The sequence below is a fragment of the Magallana gigas genome, chromosome 10, assembly GCF_963853765.1.
Source record: "Magallana gigas chromosome 10, xbMagGiga1.1, whole genome shotgun sequence".
In the NCBI taxonomy this organism is placed as follows: Eukaryota; Metazoa; Mollusca; class Bivalvia; order Ostreida; family Ostreidae; genus Magallana; species Magallana gigas.
Genome location: NC_088862.1, coordinates 25,830,960 through 25,855,581, shown reverse-complemented (window position 1 = coordinate 25,855,581; position 24,622 = coordinate 25,830,960). Strand labels below are relative to the sequence as shown.

At 32.1% G+C, this 24,622-nt stretch overlaps 1 protein-coding gene across 1 annotated transcript in view; it reads left to right on the top strand.

Moving 5' to 3' along the window:
* Positions 1–24,622, top strand: part of LOC105331519 (integrin alpha-9) — a 37,206-nt gene that overhangs the window by 6,775 nt on the left and 5,809 nt on the right. Inside the window, exons 4-13 of the mRNA XM_034461904.2 lie at positions 2,937–3,146; positions 5,400–5,448; positions 6,468–6,557; positions 8,332–8,408; positions 8,829–8,891; positions 9,252–9,392; positions 9,555–9,660; positions 13,064–13,243; positions 18,495–18,668; positions 19,973–20,136. Of these exons, the coding sequence (XP_034317795.2) occupies positions 2,937–3,146; positions 5,400–5,448; positions 6,468–6,557; positions 8,332–8,408; positions 8,829–8,891; positions 9,252–9,392; positions 9,555–9,660; positions 13,064–13,243; positions 18,495–18,668; positions 19,973–20,136 (1,254 nt within the window). The remainder of the gene's footprint in view (positions 1–2,936; positions 3,147–5,399; positions 5,449–6,467; positions 6,558–8,331; positions 8,409–8,828; positions 8,892–9,251; positions 9,393–9,554; positions 9,661–13,063; positions 13,244–18,494; positions 18,669–19,972; positions 20,137–24,622) is intronic.

Here is a 24,622-nt window from a genome sequence, read left to right as displayed (position 1 = left end):
TATCATGGGAGAAAGCCCAACATTGCCGACCATTACACTTTCAAACTATTTCATCGATGTATGGGTGGCTCTATATTTGGGCATCAAAACACAAAACGAAAACAGATATTAATGTCGTAAAACAAATGTCCTTTCTGACATATTTTATTTCTTTAAATAAAATTTGCCATATGACGTCGTCATATTGCAGATTTATTTAAAGAAATAAAGCATGTCAGAAAGGACACAAAGTTGCAAACCTCTGAACTACAAAGACTACTATGAGAAACTTATGTCCCCCCCCCCTGCCCCCCTATCCCCCCCCCCCCCCCCAAAAAAAAAGATTCCGACCAGAGGGCATAACATAAAAAATCTACGGATTGGTTTATATTTCACCTCATGGCAAAGTTTTTCCAAAAATAAAATTCAAGGGTAAATGGATACTGCAACAAAATTATTCAAATCCCTATTGATCGGCGCTCCAAAATTAGTTCATTTTTTTCTAGAAAAAAAAAGGTTCTTAAGGTAGGGAAACCATTTTTTAAATTTTGTTTTATTCCATTTAGAAATATGGTTGTTTTTATACTTGGCAATAGATGACACCACATTTAACGGGGACATTTTTAGGAAAGAGATGGGGAAGTAAAGCAAAATGTATTTACAAAGCCTTTAAATAGTAATTATAGAATTCAAATTTTCACAGACATTTGGGCAATTGGTATTTTGAGAAGTTGACAGAGGAGCAACGACATATTATACATGTATATGTTGATGATTCAACTAAAAACACAAAAATACCTGCGCACAATGAAATCTAAATTTGAAAAGGTCTCAAATTTTTTTCAAATGTTTTGTGCTCCGAAGATAGTCCACAAAATTTAAAAAAAAAACTTTACATTTTCATTAGTTTTTTCTTGTTTTTTGTTTTTATTTTTTGTTTTCTTTTATATAAAACAAAGTAATTTATTTATTTACATCGCATGTATAACTGTAATCTGTCATAGAATTCCTCAAAGATTGTTTTGTAAAGTGAATGGAAAATTGAAATTGAAAAAAAAACCGACTGAAACATGGCGAAATAGTACCACTCCCGTTGAAGTCACAGAGCGGTTGGAAATTTGAAAGCAAAGCAATTGAAAGCGAAGTTAGGGAATACTTAGGCATATTCAGAGGAAATCCTATCGCAAAAATCAGATTCAAGAGGATGGTGATTTTTTCGGACATTATAGGCCTTGAGACATAGTATTCTAAATTCCTTTACCAAACAAAACGAACAGAGAGGCAGAAAGAGTTAAATTCGACCGTAAATGAACTAAACACGATATGACTGTGATGTAGCGTTTGCGATTCTGATCAAGCTTTGTCATAAAAGTCAGAAATGAATTTTAACGGATTCTAACTACTTTGACAAATTGCAATTGTCAATATAATTTATCTTACCTGAATCATGATCATTTATCCCCGCATATATATTGTAAAAAAAAAATGAATGAATAAAAGTTCTTATAACAAATTACAGATACTTTTCTTTCTTTAAGCCTATGTTATGTTTTCATTACGATATTAGGTGTTTTAGAGTAAGTTGTTATAGTTTTAAGTATATAAAAGTAACCCATATTATACATATATGCACAACTTTGATCTCTTGACCTGACTTATGTTATGCAGGAAAAACAGCGGATTGTGCAGTGTTATATAAGGAGAATATATATATATATATATATATATATATATATATATATATATATATATATATATATATATATATATATATATATATATATATATATCAGGCTTGGGGCGAATTACTTTGTAAAGTAATGCATAACATTACCATTACTTCATGAATTAGGGCATTAAATTACCATTACCATTACTTAAATTTTTGAAGTAATGCATTACATAACCATTACATGAGTAAAGTAATGCATTACCATTACTTTGTCAAAAGTATAACAAGCTTGCTTGTCAGAATTTTTTTTTTTTGTCTATTCAGTTCAGAAAAAAAACTTCATCAGTGCTCATGTACTCAATTATCTATCTTTTTTTTTCCCTTTAATGCAGTAACATTTACAAGTGTTAGTATATTAAAGTTTTAGACACATTTTTGCTAATATTTTAGCATGTCTCATCATACTTAAGAACCCATTTCCATTCTCTGTCACTTTCCTCGCGACCACATCACACTTTCTTCAGACTTGACATAACCATATTGCTCATCAGTGAATAAGTTTAAGACACATTTTTGGCAAATTAACACGTTGAGATGTTTTGTCTCCAGTTAAAACCTCCCCCACACTTCCCTCGCGCCAACCTCGCACTTTCTTTGACACCCCCATAACAAGCTTGCTTGTCAGAACTTTTTTTTTTGTCAATTCATTTCAGAAAAAAACTTCATCAGTGCTATGTACGCCATAATCTATCTTTCTTTTTTTCCTTTAATGGCCACATTTCCGTGATATATATCGCACTGCTCTTCCAAAAATAAAGCTAATATTTATAATCAAATTAGCATTTCCAAACGTCATCATTGATTTGCTTTGTCATATTAAGGTCTCTCATGAACGTGATATTAACCTCACTACCCTTCCACAAATAAAAGTAATCGGTAAAAGCTGTTTTCCTGTATCACCAATATCAAGAACCCAATGTTACGTAGAGTGTAAGGTAGCTGGATGGTAATTAACTATCCAGTTAATAAATGAATAATTAATAAACTAATTGATTAACCAAATACTCATCAGATCTGCTTTTAACTTTCAAATGAAATATTTAAGGCCAACCAATTATTGACCACTAGATCTGCTTTTACCTTTTGAATATAATTATTTTTGCATTTAACTATCTATAAGCCCCCCCCCCCCCCCCCCCCAAAAAAAAAGAACTCACTTATACTTAACAAATGTATGTTTTATAATGCAAATTGGCAATTTTCGTGGTTTTTTTTTTTTTTAAAGATTTGCGCTCATCGATGGAAGGATAATTATCTAAACATCCATCTGAATGGAATATCTCACATGAATGGAATATGCTATCAGCTGAATTCAAGTTTATCACAGTCCGCCAGAAAAATTCCAGCATTGACAATTCGAGAAAGACTTGTCAACCGTCAACGTTACGCCGAGTTCTCAATGGGGGGTCTAGGAATGTCCGCAATGTTTTCAGGTGTAGGTAGTACCCATCATAAGAGGTGCACATGTATGTAGTGACCGTGCTTACTGGTGTATATAGCCATATTTATAGGTGCAGGTATATAAAGTAGGAATATTTTTACAGGTGTATAAAGTAAGAATGTTTACAGGTGTATAAAGTAAGAATGTTTACAGGTGTATAAAGTTGGAATGTTTACAAGTGTATAAAGTAGGAATGATAACAAGTGTATAAAGTTGGAATGTTTACAGGTGTATAAAGTTGGAATGTTACAGGTGTATAAAGTAGGAATGTTTACATGAATATAAAGTAGGTATGTTTGCAAGTGCATAAAGTAGGATTGTTTACAGGTGTATAAAGTTTGAATGTTTACAGGTGTATAAAGTAAGAATGTTTACAGGTGTATAAAGTTGGAATGTTTACATGAATATTAAGTAGGAATGTTTACAAGTGTATAAAGTAGGATTGTTTACAGGTGTATAAAGTTTGAATGTTTACAGGTGTATAAAGTAGAAACGTTTGCAAGTGTATAAAGTTGAAATTTTTCAAGTGTACATTTATGCATACATGTCCAAGACCAATTTGTTGTTGATATCGACGATGTCGACGTCAAAATGACGATATCGACATCGATATCGAATTTTGAAAAATGCTAAACCAATTATGATGTCGAAATCGACGATATCGTACAAAACTTGACGATATCAACATCGATATCGACAAACACCGATGAAGTTGCACTATCAATTTTATTGTCGATATCGACGATATCCTACACAAAATGACGATTTCGACATCGATATCGACACTAATAAGTTTTAAGGCTTAATATATATAGGCGATATTGTACACAAAATGATGATATCCTAAACAATAGCGATCTTTATAATTGCATTTAAACAAATATAACAATATCATTTAAAATGAAAACATCAACCTCAGTACTGACTCATATGAATTAATAAAATTTAATAAATAACGATGAGAAGAACGTCTGAATGATGGGTTTTAAGGATTGTAAAATGATATAATTGTGATCGTCTAGATAGTCAAATTTAAAGATAAGCATGGTAAAGTTTTCCAAAGTACTTGATAACAATCTGCACAAAAGCAAATTGCTTTTGTTGTGTACATATGTCAATCGATATCGTAAGGATATCGTCGATATCGACGACATCGACGTTAAAATATGGTGAGTTGCAGTTGTGTTTATATGCAAATCAATATCAATACGATATCGTCGATATCGACGATATTGACATAAAATATGGACAACTTAAGTTGTAGACAGAGAGACAGAGAAAAATATATATTGATACGGTATCGTCAATATTGACGTTAAATATGAAAAGATTGAGTTCTGTACATATGAAAATCGATTTAGATACAATATCGTCGATATCGACGATATCGACGTTAAATATGGACAGCTGTAGTTGTGTACATATGCAAATTGATATCAATTCGATATCGACGATATCGACATGAATATGAACAAATTCAGTTGAGGACAAAGAAAATCGATATTGATACGATATCGTTGATATCGACGATATCGACGTTAAATATGGACGTTAAATTTGGACAGCTGTAATTGTGCACATATGCATTAAGTTCTATTATATTGAAATCAGTGAATTGTTATCGATACAATATCGTCAATATCATAGATATCGATACTACATCCTGTCTTGGACATAACTCCATTTATGAAGATGTAATGTTTAATAGTGTATAAAGTGACCATGTTTATAGGTGATCATGTATGAAGATGCTATGTTTATAGGTGTATGCAGAAGCCATATTTAAAGGCGTATGCAGAAATCATATTTACATAGAAATATAATTACCATATTTACAGGTGTTATATATGTTGTAGCCATGTTTACAAGTTTATTAAGCAGCCATGTTTACACAAGGTTGAATAGCCATGTTTACACGGATATGATCGTGTTATGTTTACAGTTAAATGCAGTAGCCATGTTTACGCCTGTGAAAAGTTTCTAGGTGTATTAGTTGCCATATTTATAAGTGTATATAAAGTAGCAATGTTAACGGGTGTATATATATATAAATGGTAATGTATGCTATGCATTCACAATCTTATGGCATTTGTGGTATTGTTAGCCAAATTATTTCTTTTCTAATCCTTATACAAGGCTTTTTTCCAAAGAAGATTATATTGTAGTCCAAAATTGAAATAGCAACGACTGTCAAGCCAACTTAAATCATTGCGAATGGAAGTTACTACACCTTTATGTGTTTTGTAGGTATCCGGTTACATGCTTTTTGGAGCACCGGGCATGAACGATTGGTCAGGTGTGTATAATTCCAATTATAGTGAATGATGTTAAAGGAATTTACATACTTACGTTTTGTATATGTTATTCAAATTTAAATATAATAATATAAATATTTATGTCGAGCAAATCTAGAACTTTTTTGCAAGATTTTTCAATCTTAAGAGTGTTCGTTTTAAAGACAAAATAAAGGTTTAACAAACAAGATGGGTGAATAAGGCGTGCAAAATGCCTAGATGATGGCAGATAAAATATTGTGAAAATAAACTCTGATAAGTTGTTTTAAAAAAGTTTTTAAATCAATGTATATTTAACATAACATCAATTTGTAGCCCTTAAATATTAATATTTAACTTGAGATATGTATATTTTAAGTGATGTATGCGTATTAAACCTCCCAAATAGTGACATTTCATAGAACTTCAGTGCATTTTAATTTTTTTTAGAGTGGGTCTGGGTTCATTATTTTTGTTTTAGTCTACATTAGGTCTAATGGAAATCAAACCGATTTCACTCAACAAGAAACGTGGACACATGACCCTCTATGCTTTAAAAATATCAGTTTGTATCAGAAATCCAAAAATAAAATAAAACTATGCATGTACATTTTGTGTGCATGCAATATTATTGAAAATATTTTTTGGAATGTAAAGATAATATAATACCACGTTATTTTGGTGAATTTTTAACTCGGGATCGGAGTCTTCAATTTTACTTATATAACTGAGAAACGTTGCCCCTACATTAACACCTACGACTTTATGAACCAAAATGTTATACAGCGTTAAGAAAGCTGGGAGGTCAACGAATTATCCATTAGATCTACCATAATTTAAAAAAAAAATAATTTAAACCTTCAAACAAACATAAAGAAACTGTATATTTCTGCGTTTTTAGTGTTTAACTATATGCTTAATACCGGGTATATAGAAGTGGTTTCCTTCTTAAGGAGATTTATAAAGTCTAAAAAGAAATGATCACGACCATCCAGCTTCCTTAAAGTTTATCGTGGATTTTTTTTTTCTCTTTATTTATCAGGAGGTGTGGTAATTGAAAGAAATGGAACAAACACAAACGATATCCACTACATCGAACCGCCAAGGTCCAGCTATCAAGATTTTCAAATAGGTAAATGAATGCATCAAGTTCTTAGCCTTATACTTTTGAAGAGGAAAATATATGTGCAGATCCTCTAGAAGAGGTAGCCAGAAAAGGTCCGCAACAACCCCTCTCTACATTTGGAAAGTTAAGGCTTTTAATTAATTCAGCTTTGCTTTAGATTTATACAGTACTATGACCAACTCTTAACCTGAAAAATCAGCTTCATTAATCAGCGAATTAGTCAAATAAGGGGGGTGGGGGGGGGGTAAGTTCAATATAGAGCCTATATAAGACATAACAAAACTCCCATTTTCAGGGAAATTTTCAAAAATCAGTACATTGTATACCGCCATGTTGCTTCACTACTGACCGCCCTCTGGCGGTCAGGTACGAGGGTTGTCCCAAAATAATGTAGACAGGACACATAATTTATAATCTGTTCACTGCAATTTCATTAGACTTCTATATTTTCTTCAATGACCCTTTGGCAAACAATGCTGAAAAGTTCAAATCTGTACTTTATTTATTTCTCGAGAAAATGAATAATTAGTAACAACAAGTTTTGTCAGGCGGCGCAATGTGCAACGTCAAAAATTTCCAGTTTTACGTTGTTGCTAAACCCTCCAAATCATTCACGATAACATTTACGTTTTATTTCCGAAAATGTCTTAGAAAAAATATTATCTTTGAACATGTACTCTGCGTGCACATTCAATATATATTTCTAGTTTTGTTTTGTTTTTAAATATTTTCTAAGTACAAACGATCTGTCGGCTCCAAACTTGCCCTGAATTACTTGTTGTCTAACGTCCGTCTTACCGAAATGTGTCGTTCAACGTTTTGACGTCCATTGATATCGTTCGGGGTTTCTTTTTTCCACTTATTGTCATCATACTTGTTCAAATATTTTCAATGTTGTTTAACTACTTATTCACAAAACGCATTTCCCATCGATTTTGTTAATTTCATTTACTTCCAAAGCCGCTTAGGATTTATTTCATGGTCTTTACAAAATTGTATCAGTTACTGCTGCGCCGCCTTAAACGCTGAAAACGTCATTTTATTACCACTTAACTTTTCAACTTGTCACAAAACGCGCTATAAAATATTTAAAAGTTTTGTTATAGCCAAAACATATTTTGAGTAAATAATAGAATTATTATCAAATATCGGTGTATGTTTTATTTGAATTTTTTCATTCGAAAAGTACTTTTCCGCCCAATTTTCAATTCATTATGTTGATTTTAACTTTTTGTTTTTGACATTGCGCCGCATGTAGAATTTCTGATCTAACATGCTTTCATTTCACTAATTGAATCTCAAACAATATTCGATGTTAAAACATTATTTGAATGCAAATTTCTTGAACCCTTTGTGGCACAAATTTCATCTTCCTTTGTCTTCGATTAACTGAATAACGCCACTTGTCTACGCTATTTTGGGACAACCCTCGTATATGGTATGAGATGTAAATGTAGTCGAGTTTTTTTGCGAGTTATAATGTCAAACTAAACAAAATTAATGTTTAAAACAAATAAGTTACACGATTTGTCATGTATATATTAAAAATTAATTCAGAGTTTTATTATCAAATTGATACAGGGATGTTACATTTAAAAAAAAAATCCGAACCCCCTCATCACCCTCCTACCACAACCACTAAAAAACGAAAGAGAATCGTCGGCTCCCTCTTCTCTGCCGAATATTTCTGGATCCGTTGCCTGGTATATGAAGCCATGGAAGGAATAATCGTAAACTGAACTCTATACAGTTTTGATTCACTTTAACCCTCTGATTTTAGGTTCTTCATTGGCTGTGGGGAATTACTTATTCAAGTCTACCAAAAGTATAGCGCTGGGAGCGCCACGCGCTGGCAAGGTATTATTCCTCGTATTCTGAAATCACGAAGCAAATTTGAGAATTCACTCATTCTGCACTACGAATAGAAATCAATTATGATACTTAATCTTTTTTCTTATTTTCAATTTCCGTTTTCTGAATTGAATTGTATTTTGGTTGCAATGTTTTTCTTCAATTTTTGTTACAAGGATTATTATGCTTATGTAATGTAAATTGCATTTTTCCCCGTGAATTGAAATTTACTAAAACATAATAAAAATTGCTTTTAATCGGAATTTCTTTACGTCAATTTGAAATTGAATTTCTTTTTTTATTTTTTTTTTTTTATTTCTGGGGATTGGATAATCGCCACGTTAACCCCAAAGAATTATTTCTTTAATTATTTTTTTTTCATATTTATATACATTCAGTTGTCATTTATGATTTCCAATTCTACAGGTATTGATTTACGAGTGGATGGACAAATCTAATCATCCAGTATACACTATTGAAGATGGAAAGGTGTTTGTAATTCAATTACTTATATATTATATGTTTTGTGTGTTCCTTTTTATTAATAAACATCTAATATTAACTTTTATCCACTACGTATATACCACAGTTTAATGAAATAATTAACAAGGTTTCACTCATTGGCCCAAATATAAATTTAGAATATGTCCTTTGTGCATTTTAGGATTACGCAATTGCAATTTCTCGGGCGGGCTCGGTGTTTTTATCGAGTTTTATCGGAAAAAACTTGAGAAATTGCGATTGAAGGATATCATTTACTCAACGTTTAAATTTTCAAAATCGGATTGTTGAAGTAAGGTTCTCTTTTCGACGATGATATTAACAACGTGCAGATATATTTTATTTCAGGTTGGTGGCGGGTTTGGATCATCATTACTGACCTACAGATTCGCAAATAGATACCTTGATGACATCATAATCGGAGCACCGTATTTCTCCGCAAACTACGTCAATGAAGGGAGAATTTACGTCTTCAAATCTAGAGGAATTGTAAATCTGAATGATTAAAAAAAATTAAAACCGACGATAGCTCTCTCTCTCTCTCTCTCTCTCTCTCTCTCTCTCTCTCTCTCTCTCTCTCTCTCGTCTTCAATATTGATTATAAGACACCAAATATTAAGTTGATTATTCTTACAGAAACAACTGTTTTAGCTAGGTTTTGAGCAACATCAAATGATAAAAGGAGATTCGTCAGCGCATGCGCAGTTTGGGGCTTCCCTTGGAGTACTGGGTGACATTAATGGAGATGGATTCAATGGTATGAATCTGTTTATAGTAAATTAGTTTTGGGGTCTTTTAATTACAGAATAAAAGAACACCCATTTGTGACGCAGCCCTTCAAAAAAAAAATTGAATTAGGTATGACTTTATACTCCTTTTTCACTCTGTAAATATCCTATTCTCAGACAAGAACCACATTAAGTGCAAGGGTCAGCTACTAATCTGCAAGTCATTAGTCTTAAATTCCACTTCTTTCTTTTAAGAAGAATTTTCAAAATTTATTTTATGATGAAGTATCATTGTACAACTAAAATATGTTAATGTACCTTCATAACTCACTTCGAAAAAAAAACTTTCAAAATTGGTTAACTTGGTGCCAGATTTAACGTACTTTGAAAAATATTTTCAAGTTTTGTTGATTTGTTCATTGATTTAACGCACATTGAAACAATTTTCAGAGTGCGTAATTTTTTTTCAATTTGCGATGCCACAAAGGTGAAGCATGTATTGTTTTTTGGGTTTTTTTTTCTCTATCTCGATTTGATCCAAAATTAAAATGCTTTTCGTTTCTAACTTACAATATTTTTTAAAACTACATGTACTTTTTAGGTACATGTAAGAAACGTGTCTAGTACTATATTTCATTTTTTTATATAATATTTTTCTTACCATTTGACAGAGCTCTTTCTCTAAAAGAAATTGATATAGTCTAAAATTGGCCTTGTCCATCAAGCCCTCTTGAGATGTTCTTTTCATTTTTGTGTTTGTTTTATTTTTTTCGGGGGGGGGGATGGGTGTTGTGCCATCTTGAGTCCCTCTAGTCCGAAAATTCTGCATCATTTATTAATTCTACCAGCATATTTTAGTTTACTTGTAAAAAATAAGCTATATTGAATTAATTAAATATTAAAGAAAAAATTGCATATTTAAAGGGATAAGATAAACTATATATCGTAGCGGAAGGTTTTCAAGAAGAAAATAAACATTTTTCATAACACTTTAAGAGTACTTAACTTAACTTCCTATTTTTCAGTGCAGAACAAACTTCTAGATGGTTTGTTCATCTCCATTTTGTCAAATAAAACAACTTAGGTAACTATTAAAGGTTTTCCGATCCTCAGTGTCAGGTTTTTTTTTCTCATAAAAATTATATTGATTTTTTCAAAATTTTATTTCAAACTGAAATTAAAACAAAAATCACAGATGGAATCCATGCAATTTACACGGAGTTATTGAAATTTTGGCCAAGATGTATATGATGGAACAAAACAAGTTGAGATCAAATTAGAAGAAAATTTGTACTGCTGCATCGGTGGCTCGAACCCCTATATGTTTATGTAGTAGGTCTCCGTGGGACCGACAGGCCAAACAGTTCATTGAATAACAGAACGTAAAATTTACAATACTGATCATGATAAATTTTGTCGATTAAAAAAGCAGATTTAAGGTACAAATAAAAGAAATCCGGATAATTTAGAGTAACTGTTAATCAAACATTGCTGAGGATATATATGATCGTTAAATTGGCCTGTTGAGCTTATATATTTCATTAAAGTCAAGAGAAAAATAACTCAATTAACTAAAATTTTTGTATGAAATACCTGAATGCGGAGAAGCATGAATAGTGCTCTCGGCCTTATATAAGGGGTATGTATCGATGAGCAGAACAATAGAAATCGACAACTAATATGACGGTAGTCGAAGATAAAAAGGTAAATAATGCGTATTTATGAATTCATGTCAGCTTTAAGATGTTAATTATAATTTCACCTCTCCCTACCTCTTCTAAAAGTAGAAAAAAAAATTAAACATGAAAACTACGGCCCATTATACTTTCGATTTTTTTTCTAATCTCTCTTGTACGGCCCTAGAATTTGTAATTTCACCCCCCCCCCCTCCCTACCCCCCCCCCCCCCCAAAAAAAAAAAACAAGAAAATAAAAGAAATTCAGGCGTAAAAACTACTGCTCACTTTTTTTTTAAGATAAATTTTCTTATTTTCATGAGTACGTATGTACAATAACTGCTGTCTTTGTTATCGTTGTTTGCCTAACTTGGGTTCACATAAGTACAAAAATCAATATAAACCTGTGGGCACGATCCGATGAGAAACGGAAAACCTTGATCGTGACAAGTTTGAATAAAGAAAACACGTTATTATCGCATATCATATTTCTAAAATATATAGTTATTATTAATATGCATTTTGATTCATTTTCTACTGAAATAAGTAATCCGAAACAGGCTTTATTTTTACGCTAGCAATAATTTTTGCATTTTTTCCTGAAGTGTCAAATTCCCAGAAATTAACAAAAATCACCATAAACATGAGAATCATGTAAAAAAGCTGTTGTTTACATCACTGTCTGAAATTGTTTGTCACAGAATGACAAGCCAGATAGCTGGATGCTCGGAATTTTTTTCACTCAGTGGCATCCAAGACCATTTTAACAAGAGCATGGTCTTTGGGTACATGTAGTTGTGTCGAACAGTGATGTTAGCTAGACATGTCTATTTCTTTGCTTGCCACTCAGCCATGGCTCTTTAAAACCAACAAGATGTTGTCTGGCCTTTTAGCTAAGACTACGCAAGCTGTGCATATTTCACTTGAAACCAGAGTTTACCTAAATGTGTATGTGCAAGAAATTCATAGCTACGTCCTAACGAAGGGTCTTTGTTTTTTAAATGGTTCTAATTGACTGAAATTTTATTTCTTTTTTTACGTTTTCTTTCAATTCTGGCAGTCTTGCAACGTTTATTTGATACGATATATAATTATGTCCTCCTCTCTATGTATATACATGTATGTATACTGCATCATTCTCTGTGGAATATTAATTGACAATTATGTCAGTTTATACATAATCGTATACACACACTGGATGGTCCTTTTCATTATTATACCGTAAACCCTTTTTATTCGCGTGTCACAAAATTTGCGAAAATGGGGAAAATGTGTAGCATTTTTAATTTGCCTCAGTCATTTATTGCGATTTAAAAAGTTTCTTGAAGAACAAAATACAGAAAATTATTTCTGCTTTTTCAATAACTTGCAATTTACAAAGACAATGCGAAATAAGCGAAAATTAGATCATCGCGAAAGTTACCGGATACCTTACATGTAGTTAACCTTCTTGAAATGAAAATGAAAAAGCTCTATATAAAGATATAATATTATATTAAGAACCATTCACATTTTTAAAGTGAATTATTTTCTTTCATACTTAATAATTGAGCATTCGAACCTATGCCTTTATTTTGTTAGAAGAGCTGTTATCAGTAAATACTCACTATTTTTAGCAAAGTTAAACACTTTTTTTCATTTTGAATTTGGTGTTTAATTGAAATAAGAATTGCTTGTCCATTAAGTAGTAAATTATAACATATGATGATAAACTGCAACCTCAGATATATTTTCAAGATATTGATCTATTTTTGTAGAAATTGTAGTCGGTGCCCCTTATGAGGAAGATGGCAAAGGAGGGGTGTATGTGTTCAATGGTTGGTCATCTGGCATCTGGCCAAAATACACGCAACACATAAAAGCTTCTAAAATAAACGGACTGTTGCGAGGATTTGGAATATCTTGCTCTAGACCAATGGCTGTTCAGAACAAAACAGGTAAACAAAAACATTGCCGGATCCAGAAGGGGTTCCATCCGAAGTTGGAACTCCTTTTTCTCTTGGACAAATGAATTAATAAAAAACTTTAAATGATTATCTAAATGCAAATTTTCCCATTCATAATCTGACTGCTATAATTATCCCAAAGCAATGCTGTAAAAATCGTAATTTATTTCTGAAGACCGAAAAACATTCGTTATTTTATCAAGTAAAGTACTCCACTTTAGCACCCGGTCTCATTGCTCTAAGTGATCATGTGGAAAATTTAAAAAAAAACAAAAAACCATAAACTTAGGCAGTATTACCCTTTTTTTGTCACATGGGTATCTCCATATACGGTGGATATCACTCATTGGATAAATATTTGATATTCCACTGTGTGTTCTTATGCCATGTGACGTATTGATTAAACAGTGTGTAGCTTTAAGCACACTATTGACGTAGAATGAAAAAGTAACAAAATAATATCAGTTGAAAAGAGTAGAGTTATAAATGTGCAACATTTAATGTTGTTTCAATTTTTTTTTATAAATTGATAAAAATATACCAAAAATGAAATGTTTGTTTGTTAATCTTTAAGGATTTTTTTTTCCATTTATAAAGTTGTTGACGTCTTGTAGTGAATGCGTTGTGCAGCTCACAATTATAATGTTTATAGAAAGATTGAGGTTTAACTTGTGGTAAAACATGTGATAAAAAGAATCTCTCATGATTTGCGATGGATGATGAATTTATCCATCTCTTTGTGTGTTTTCTATTCCTCGCCAAGGCTCGGGAAAAGAAAACACACAACTCGTTTGATAAAAAATCATATACCATCGAAAATCATGAGAAATCCTATATATACATGTAACATCCACAACATAATTACCCGATTTTGTAGTGATAAATCATGAGAAATCCAATATATACATCCACAACATAATCACCCTATTCTTAGTGATAAATGTATTCTGTGAGATACGAGAGGTTCAGACACAATCGTATTAAAATAGATCACATCTTTCAATTTTGCGTTGTGGACAATAAAAAAAGATATTGAGGGAAGGAAGGATAGATAGATAGATAGATAGATAGATAGATAGATAGATAGATAGATAGATAGATAGATAGATAGATAGATAGATAGATAGGTAGGTAGGTAGATAGATAGATAGATAGATAGATAGATAGATAGATAGATAGATAGATAGATAGATAGATAGATAGATCATATCTTATGTTGTGTTGTGGATATAATACAAAAAATATGTATGGATAGATAGATAGATAGATAGATAGATAGATAGATAGATAGATAGATAGATAGATAGTGACACAAATTCTACCCTTATTGCAAAAAAAGAAGATTTTTTTAGATTAAAAGACAAACAAAGTATTACGCAGGTATTGCAGATACATGTAGTATCATCACCTGTTTGTCTACGGAGTTTTCCGTTTTTTCCCCGATTGCGACAAAGAGCAAACGGTGGGGGTGACCTGTCAGCAGAGGATGTTCACTCCTTCATGGTACCTGATCCTAGTTCTGTCTTTTTAGAGTTCCGTGTTGCTCTGCTTTAAATTTGTATTTCGTTTTATGGATTTTTGAGATGGTTGACAGTTTGTTATTGTCATTTTTTCATTCACACTACAACCTGTCTTGGCTTGTTCTGCTCTTCCTATAATTCTCACCTTGACATTTATCTATCTTAAACTACTACAGATTTAATCTTTCAAGTTTAACCTGACCGCACCAAAGTTTGCAACCTGATAACTTGTTTACAGTAAGTAGATTATTACTTGTTTTTCCTCAGATTTCAAAGTAAAAAAAAATTGCAATTAGAAGATAGAAAAATATGACGCAAGTGTCAAGAACGGTCTCACGCTATATCTTTTTCTGGACCAAAAATTTTAAAATTCTTCACAAGATGATGGTTTTGTTTAACATTAAAAAAATTAACTCAGATACACATTGACTTCAAGTGTGAACATGTATAAACATGAACAAATGTTTATGTCATCTAGCTTTACGTTGAATTACAAAACCTGAGACGTGCTTCCTCACCAATAGCACGTTTTGAATAGGTACGCTTTTTGAACGTTTAGCTTCACTTCTACCACGTAACGGTTCGATGTGTAAATAGTAAGGTTCGCTTTTTGCAAGGTGCGGTTCGTGTTATGAAAGGTGCAGTTCGTTTCTTGAACGGTATGGTTCGTTTAATGAACGGTACCTTTCGTTTTTTTGAACGGTACGGGTTTTTTTAACCGTACTTTTCGTTTCTTGAGCGACAAGGTTCGTTTTGTTAATGGTACCCTAACGGTTCGCTTTTTTGCTCGGTGTTGACTAAAAATAGCTGCACGCTTTGTGAATGGTTTGAGTGCTTTACAGACAAGGTACTTGTTGCCTGTACACTTTGATTTTTCGAAAATCTTTTTTTTTTTAATTTTGCCAAGCTGATTTTAGAAATAGAATAATTTTGATAAGCATCTTTTTTTTTCTTTAATCACGCCATGTATTTATCTATTTCAATCTGATTGTGATTAGAACTTCCACCTATTTCCCTGGTTTTCGACACGTTGCGTTTTACCAAAGAAAATCAGTTCCTGTATAATTTCAACGGTGTATATCGGAAAGATTTTTGCTAGCGCTCTCGAGCGCTAGCAACTACGTTAGTCTTTTTCAATGCAATACGCAGGCTCGACTCCATAGTAGGGGATTCTGGGACTACTACTGTAGATAAACTGTACCATTTGAATTTCGTTTTATCATCTTCACATAAAGTTTTTTGTTTATTGTAAAAGTCAAAAAGTAACAGTTACTATATCTTAGGTATTATAATGCAAAGTTATCCTAAATATATTATGATAAATAGCTAGTTTTATCTTAAATTAAACCTCGGATATATGTTTTCCGAGCATGCCGGAAGGGCCCGAGAAGATACGATTGTTATAAAACAGCACCAATGATTCTTGAAAATTTTCACATTTAAATTGAATAACAGTAGATACATAATGATCCAGGCACAGTCAATGAGCTGTGCCATTGCCGATGTGAAGCCCACTCTAGATTCAGAACCCCACTCCAGCCCGGCACAATTCTAATACACCACTGTGCCTTCCTATTGTTAATTAATCGATTCAGAAATTTAAACTTATGTTTTAGAAATCTGCTTCTAAGTTTTATGATGGCTACAGCGCTAGCTCACTAATCTTTTTTAAAAATTAAGCTTGTCTTCATATCGTCTAGTCATCGAAACTGGAAGATACAACTATACACACAAAGCTTAATAGCTTAAATATAAAGCCTAGATTGCAGAGGAATTCTGTTTTATCTTATTGTGCCCAGTTTTGAGTACCGTAAAAACGTTAAAAATATTTCTTTGAAAAACAATTCAGACATCTACAGTTGTTTACCAGTGGGAATTTTAAAGATATGTTTATCCTCGGCAAGTAAATTTCTTTGAGTGTGACATTAAGACCCAATACCTGTAATGAAATCTTGTTATCGGTTTGATTTTTTTCTTTTTCTTATATCATTTTTCTGATTTATGTAGAAACTTGGGTCTCATTTAAAACACCCACCGATGTAATTAACCATGTGTATAAGTTGTAATTGTACACTCTGATGAGCTGTAAAGCTTAAAGAAATATGAATCTAACCTCAACAATATACTAGTGCAATACCAAAGAGTGTAGTGGTAACACTTTTAATTAAATTGGTATTATTTTTAATATTAAATAAATACATTTATTATTGCTTAAAAGATCGATTTAACTTTAATCGGATGTATTATTTCTAATTATTTCTTTGTGTTTTTTTTGTACTGAATACAAACAGTTTTATTTGAGTTATCCAAATATGACATAAACTGCATCGCATAGCAACTACTCTTCCTTTCTTTTATTATTTTACAATGTGTATGAAGGCAATTTAATTCTTTTAAATAGAACAAAATTTTATTATATGATTATGCCAAAAACGAAAATGATTAATATAATGGAGATCAATGTATAACATACATGTATTTCATTTGTCTTCAGTTACATGTGCTTATAAACAAACCTGAAGTGAAAAAATTCTACATAAGTTATGGTTATTGAACATATTAAGAATATCAGTGAAAAAATATACACTATACTATTAACAATTTTATGTTTGTAGAGTGTTATTTTTTAATAATGAAGTGATTTATATGATTTGAATTTGAAAAGAGGGTGTATGTTTAGACACCTACAGATTCTATAGTTTAGCCATCTCGTTGCTTTATTTTCAACAAATAAAGCTTTTTTCCTTATCAACAAATATGACAATAACAAACTGTCAACAATCTTAAAAATCCATGAAACGAAATACAAATTCAAAGCAGAGCAACACGGACCGTCGCTAAAAAGATAGAGGTAGGATCAGGTGCCTAGGAGAAGTGAGAGTCCTCTGCTGACTGGTCACACCCGCCGTGTGCTCTTTGTCGTAATTAAAAAAAACCGGAAAAGTCCGTAGACAATTAGGTGATTATTTATGGTCTAACAATTAGTATGAAAAACGTCAGTCAGCATATGTTTGGGAAGGAAAGATGAGGGGTAGGGAAACTGTATTGAATTACATGATGCACTGGTAATTGAAAAAAAAATCACTTCCCTCCGTTCTCCAATAATAAAACTTGTTGATGTACCTCATAACACTTTTTGAAGAAAAAAAATCAAAGTGGTCCCGATGCACTTTGGAAAAATTTCAAACAGTTGCTGTTACTGTGTTGATTTAGTATTCTCAAATTATAAAACTTGTTGATGTACCTCATTCAAAAGTTTGTCAAATCCCATTAAATCAATTGATTTTTGGGGTGATGCGCAAGGTGTGTATGGTTTACAATATGTCATCTGTCTTAGTCTTTTATCTAGTGATGTAAAAATGATACGATGTAATGGGAAACTGTGATGAATTGGACGCCACTGTGCTCAGCGATAACAAAACACGTGACTGTGTTTTTAAATCGCCCCAAATAGGGTGACACTCCTCTCAACAAGACACAGATCAATAGACCAAGTTTATGAAAAATTTCCTAAAAATGGCGATATTATTCACGCATATAATCATTCTCGAAATATTGTACCACTTATCTGCTTGGACGTGTTCGAGTGCGTGTTTTAAAACCAACCAAAAATAGAAATGACACTAGTTCACAGTTTAAAGTAGTTCGTACATGGACTTTTCGATATGTTAATATGAAAAAAAAAAATTATTTATTGCACATGAATTTTGTTTGGTTTTCAGTTGTTGCCTTCGGAAGTCATCTTTCCAGTCAAGCGGTGGTTATGCAGAGTGTAGATGTACTGCAGATTGAAACAAGTGTTCAGCTTCTCAAGAAACCGAAATTCTGTACACTCTGTGTAGCCTTTGAAATTTGTTTTAAGGATAATGGAAACAAAAGCCATAGTACTGCAGAAGGTAGCAGTTCTTTCCTTTTTCAAACTCTTCATTGCACGAAATTTAAAAAAAAAGAAATATTTCATACATATATTATATCAATATGTGATGTTACATGTATTATTAAAATTTATGTATTTATTTAGATAATGTATATTTTATATATATACATATGTAACAGTATATTAAGTTTCTTAAAAAATATGAAATTAACATAAATAGTAGAGATTATTATTTTCTTATCTTGACCGCTAGATGCCTGTAGGTAGATGTTACCTTTTTTACAAAACCAGTAACACTGCATGTCTGGTTCTCTGAAATACTAAACAGTAATATTACACTTAAAAGGTACCCCCATAAAGATACTGTACACTTTTACATATATTTTCTTTCATTTTTGTGATCGGCTTCGGCCGATCACAGTTGTGTCCATATGAGGCATTCGGCAAATTTAACTATTTGCGCACGCATTGCGCCTTGCACTTTTTTATTTACTATGCAATGACAACCTTATTTAAATCTTTAATTAGACGTAGATTACCAAAACGGTAATCTTATCCGTTTACCCTGAAAATAAAACATTTATAGAGTTACATACATAATGATTCAGATCACGTTTTTTCACATATATATGCTTAGGAATATTAGTCGGAAGTATAATTCGCCTTCTAAAAGTAATAAAAGCTCATTCATGCCTTGCCATTTCGGAAATCGCTGCATGTTGCGTATATTACATAAACAGAGCTGACCAATGATATTTCATGCTGATCATTCCTTTAAAAGTAATTATACTTGTTTTTCTTTCTTATCTCCTGATAAGTTTCCTCATATAGTTTCTTAATAAAGTAAAATTTAATGATTTCAGAGTGTCTTGTGGTGCTAAAACCATTATGAGGTCGTATTTGATTTGTTAAATTTTCTTCTCGCTGTTTCTTGACATTGTTTATTAAATATATGGGAAAGTTATCCCGATACCCACGTCATCATTTGAAGGGGAAGAGCTTCCTTGATGCCGTTTCTGAAGAGAGTGCATGTGTTCTAGATATATTTCATTAGTTATAGAACGAACAAAACTTCGAGATTTGTTATAACCATTTAACATAGAGATTGACAGTTAAAGGGATGATTTTTCATTGTGTTTACCAATAAAAAAAAAATAAAGTCAAGTACACCCTTTAGTTATGAAGCATCACTAAAAGAATTCAAATCTAAAAATGCATAATCCTGAAGGAATTTTTTTTTAAAATTTACTATGTTTTGACTTTAGGACTTAAAATCATCTTTGGCCTTTTTTCGTCTGTCATTTTTTTTTTTTTTTTGGACAGTAAACTTGAACTTCACCGTAAGACTTCAAGACGCCGATATTTTTCACGGAGTGTACTTAACAACAGGATTGAACAAAGAAATGTCTGTTCAGCATGTTGAAGACTCATTAACAATGACGGCGCGAGACAAAAGCTGCTCTAGCTCCTATGTCCTTGTTGTAGATGTGAGTACTTGAATACCTTAATACATGTTACTGTACAAATGGTTAATAATTAGTTCTGGATAATTTTATTACAAACACACAGTCAACATAATAAGCCTTGATACTTATTTATAACTCACTACACTGATCATAATTTTAATCATTTTGGGATTGTTTGTTACGTAATCTTCATTCTTGCGTAATCAATTATATGGTATTTATACTTTACAGATAGATTTTTTCTATCTGCCGTAGAGACATCTTCGTTAACCAAGGGCCTATACCCCTTGGTATATTGAGCCGACAAAATTAAAACTCGCGCAACTATGGAGGGTAATCGTGTTCAAAAATCTAGACATGTAAACTTGTAAATCCGAATACGCAATCGTGTTGATGTGTGAGCCCGAGTATGAATTTGTGTATTTCTGATCGTGTAACCTATAAAACTCGGGCATAAACACGTTTAAGATTTGACTCCGTTCCTTCGCATGATGCACATTTTGCAACTTTATTGTTTACATTAGTTAATTTAACCTTCAACTTTGCACGCTTTCAATCCGTAGATTCTGCATTTGTAACTTCAGGCTCGGCGATAGCACATCTGACATGATACAAATTGACAAATGTAAAGTCTACAAGTTTGTCGAATTTTGACATGACCTTATAAGGAAACTGCCTTGCTGCGGGGAAACGGCATGCCCTAATCGCCGGAATGGATAAAAAAAAATAAACAATATTAAGCATAACTGTTGGAATAAGCTTTTAATAAACGACATTTTTTTTATGGAAAATACCGGAATTATTTTGGATCATGCGCTAATTTCTGTAATATTATTCCAATGGTATTGTAAGATAAGGGTAAAAAAGAAATGCCTAATATCTTATTTCTCTAAAATAATTTGACATGTAATTTAAACTGGAATAAAAGTTAATGCGTAGTCTTTTCTAGAAATGAGACGGATCAATAAATTTCCGTAGGAGGTAAATATATTTCAGGCACGTAGCATCGTGTTTGAAAGTGTGTGTGTGTGTGGGGGGGGGGGGGGGGGGGCAGACTCATTCAAAAAATCTTGACAACCAAAAAAAAAATAAAATAATAATACATGTAGGAAAAAGGGAAAAGGTTACTTTCTAAAATTCTGAAAATCCTAGTCCGTGGAGGGGGAAGTATACCTTTAACTTCAATTTCACTTATTATTTTCCTTTTCAATTCAAATTTTTACATGGTCCCATAAATGGGGGGGGGGGGGGGGGGGAATCCATCTTTATTCTATTTTCTGTATGTAAATTTAAGAAAAATGTTTGCTGTGCAAAAAAAAAGGGGGGGGGGCAGCCTACGTGCCTGTATTTTGAGCGGCATGAGGTTCGGAGACCGCCATAAGGTCCCATGTAGCTTTTGATTCCTAAGAATTTTTTAGATAGAATTTTTAACCAGGTTTTTAATTATTGAAATAGTATATATGGTGGGCGGGCGAGTGGCTGCCAAAACGGTACCCGTATTGTACCGATAACTCCTGTACAGTTTTCGAGATAGGAAATTATTCTTCTGCATATCAATTATACAAATATCACAGGTATGCAAATTGCTAGGATTTTTATTTCTGTTAATTTATACAAAAAAATATCAGCTGTTCAACTTAGTCTTTTTTGGCAAAGACATTGCATATAGAGTACCCCATTTCTTTTGATAGGTAGTTTTTATCAATGCAGGATTGACAAATGGATTATAGATACTGTTCACACAAAAGAAAACCCGGTTTGCTGTCACGTTGACAGCTTTTCTCTAGTTATTTTTATTTTTTTTGGTGAGTTAGTTAGAATAAACGACCTGCATAGGTTTGGCGGGAAAATGTTTGTAACTATACGTGTATATATAAGACTCTTGGCTTGCGAAGATGCCGTGGAAATTTTTCGAAGATTTGGCACATCCTGTCAGTTGTTTGGTTACAAAGTCAAAGAGGGGGGAATTTCTTCACTTCAGTGTAGAAATGAATGTTTTGGGGTTTTAAAGAGGTTCTAGCAAACGTCTGAAAGCGGGGTTTTTTCAAGTTAATTAAAAGTAATAAACTCAGCAGTGAGATATTGGTATCAGAATTATATACGATAACAGAGGTGCAATCGGGTACGTACTTAGAAACAGTATTAGCCATTAAGAACTATTTTTTGGCGTCTGTGTGTCTTTTTTTCATTAGCATTTGCCAATATTGGCATGCTAAGCTGAGATAGCAAAAAAAAAAAATTGAGTGATAATTGTTTGCTGCCGGTAAATGACCTATTCTTATTCCGGAAGATTTCTTCAATGTGATAATTTGAAACTGCCACTCGGGTTGAAAAACCTTAAGTTTATGAACCGTTGTGAACACTAGGAACAATCATACCAAATAAAATTATTTTTTTTAAATCAATTGTCAAAATTTGCTATTGACAATTGATTTTTTAAAAAAATCAATTAATAATTCGACTTAATTAAGCAAATTGTTTTAATAAAAATCCTATGTACACATATGTGTTATGTATATTTATGTTTTTTCCCAATTTAATCGTTGTCTATTTTCTAGATTTTGATTAATTCACGTCATGTCAGCCCAGGAACTTAAAATGAACGTACAAAAAACATGGCTCAGCATCATATGATGTATTTAAACAGACAAAATATCAACCTGAAATTTAACAATTTTTTGAAAAAGTTTAAATATATTATAAATACCATACATGTAAGTTCTGTAAAAAAAAAAATGAATCCAAGAATGATCATATCTCAATGATTTAGAGATAAAATTATTGAATATTTCTTATGTTCAATCAATTGTTCTGTATGTAGCAAAAATCATTTAAAATTCAATTATGATTTTCGTTTAGTTTATTCTTATTTTTGCCAATCAGTTTCAAATTAAAAAAAGAAAAGAAAGGAAATTGACCTGCACCAGTCTCTACGTTTTATAATTTTAGCGCTCGCTTTGATACCTTGATAATTCTAAACATAGATAAATTGAAGGATTTATTAAAATACTGAAACACTGTAGAATTAAAACAGAGAAAATTGAGCATGTCTATGCCAAAAAATATACAAGACCGTCTGCACCATACTAGCACTATTAGATACTATTTCATTCTTTGCAAAATTGGATTTATTTATATATCCTGTGATCGGATGGCTGTTAAGTACAGATTTTAGTATAATTAAATTTGAATTCATGCATATTTGAGATTTTAGATTAATATTTCAGACTAATATTATTGAAATTTATTTGAGACATTTGAGAGCACACAGGAAATTGATGTAACTAAAAATTGATGAAACAGGCCACGGGCCTTGTTTACACAACAAATAATTATGATCCATGTACATGTTTCTTGCTTTTAACCTTTTGACTGACTCTCAAATTTCATTTGATCATTAGAAATGCATTCCTAAAGCATTGTACATAATAATAATAATGGAAAAATAGAATTTGACCAAAATCGTTACCATGTCCTTTGAATTGCTAAGCTCGAAAAGTAAACTTTCATTTTAGCAGACATTATTACTATCATTATTCCTATAATGTGCGTCACGTTTGTTTACCCGTAGAATGTTTTTTTTTTCTCTAACGTATACTTTATTGTGTAATTAAGCTATCGGCACGTACGGAGGAAACACATTCAGCATAATAAAAATTGTGCGGATTACAGGGGTAAAATGCTTGATTATACTGTGACGGAACTTAGATAAAAATAATAACATAACGTGTATATTTACATGTTGCAAACACATGAAGGAAGCTGGACGGTTATCAAACTAACCACCATATCAGAGCTAAACCTTGTCACTTGATGTTTTCAGCCATAAACTAATATTTGGTTGAGAAATTTTTTTAAAATTTGAATTTTAAAATTTGAGCATTTTCCTATATATTTTTATACCGAGCTCTTCATATAAATGAGGTAAATATAGCCTAAAAATGATCAAGGCCATCCAGCCTTCTTAAGATGTAGCTCTTTAATAGTTTCTTGGTATGAAGTATTGTCTGCATACCAAAATCGCCAAACAATGGATTACAAAGAGTTCAGATGTCGATTATAGAAAACATTACGCAGATTTTTTTTAAAAAGCAAAAAATTATTGGGGACTTCATCAGTTTTCCAAAGGTGAATCAGTGATGAAAAAATTAATATTTTCCTCTTAGTCTGCACTTAATGTTTAAAGACACAAAATTTTGCCGGATAATGACCAATTTTATGCACTTTTATGGACAGAAAATGAAACCTTTCATGATGTCTTATTTATAAAAGGTTTTTTTCGTGAAAGTTATTTAAGCTTTACAAACTGAACTTGCACATGTTATGAAATACCAAGCGTGATAACTCGTCGTGGTTCGGACTATAAAGAAAATAATTCCTTTAATAGTTATAGACATAATCATGATACCTCTGTTTGTAAAGTGATTTTTTTTCTTCTTCTCTCTCTCTCTCTCTCTCTCTCTCTCTCTCTCTCTCTCTCTCTCTCTCTCTCTCTCTCTCTCTCTCT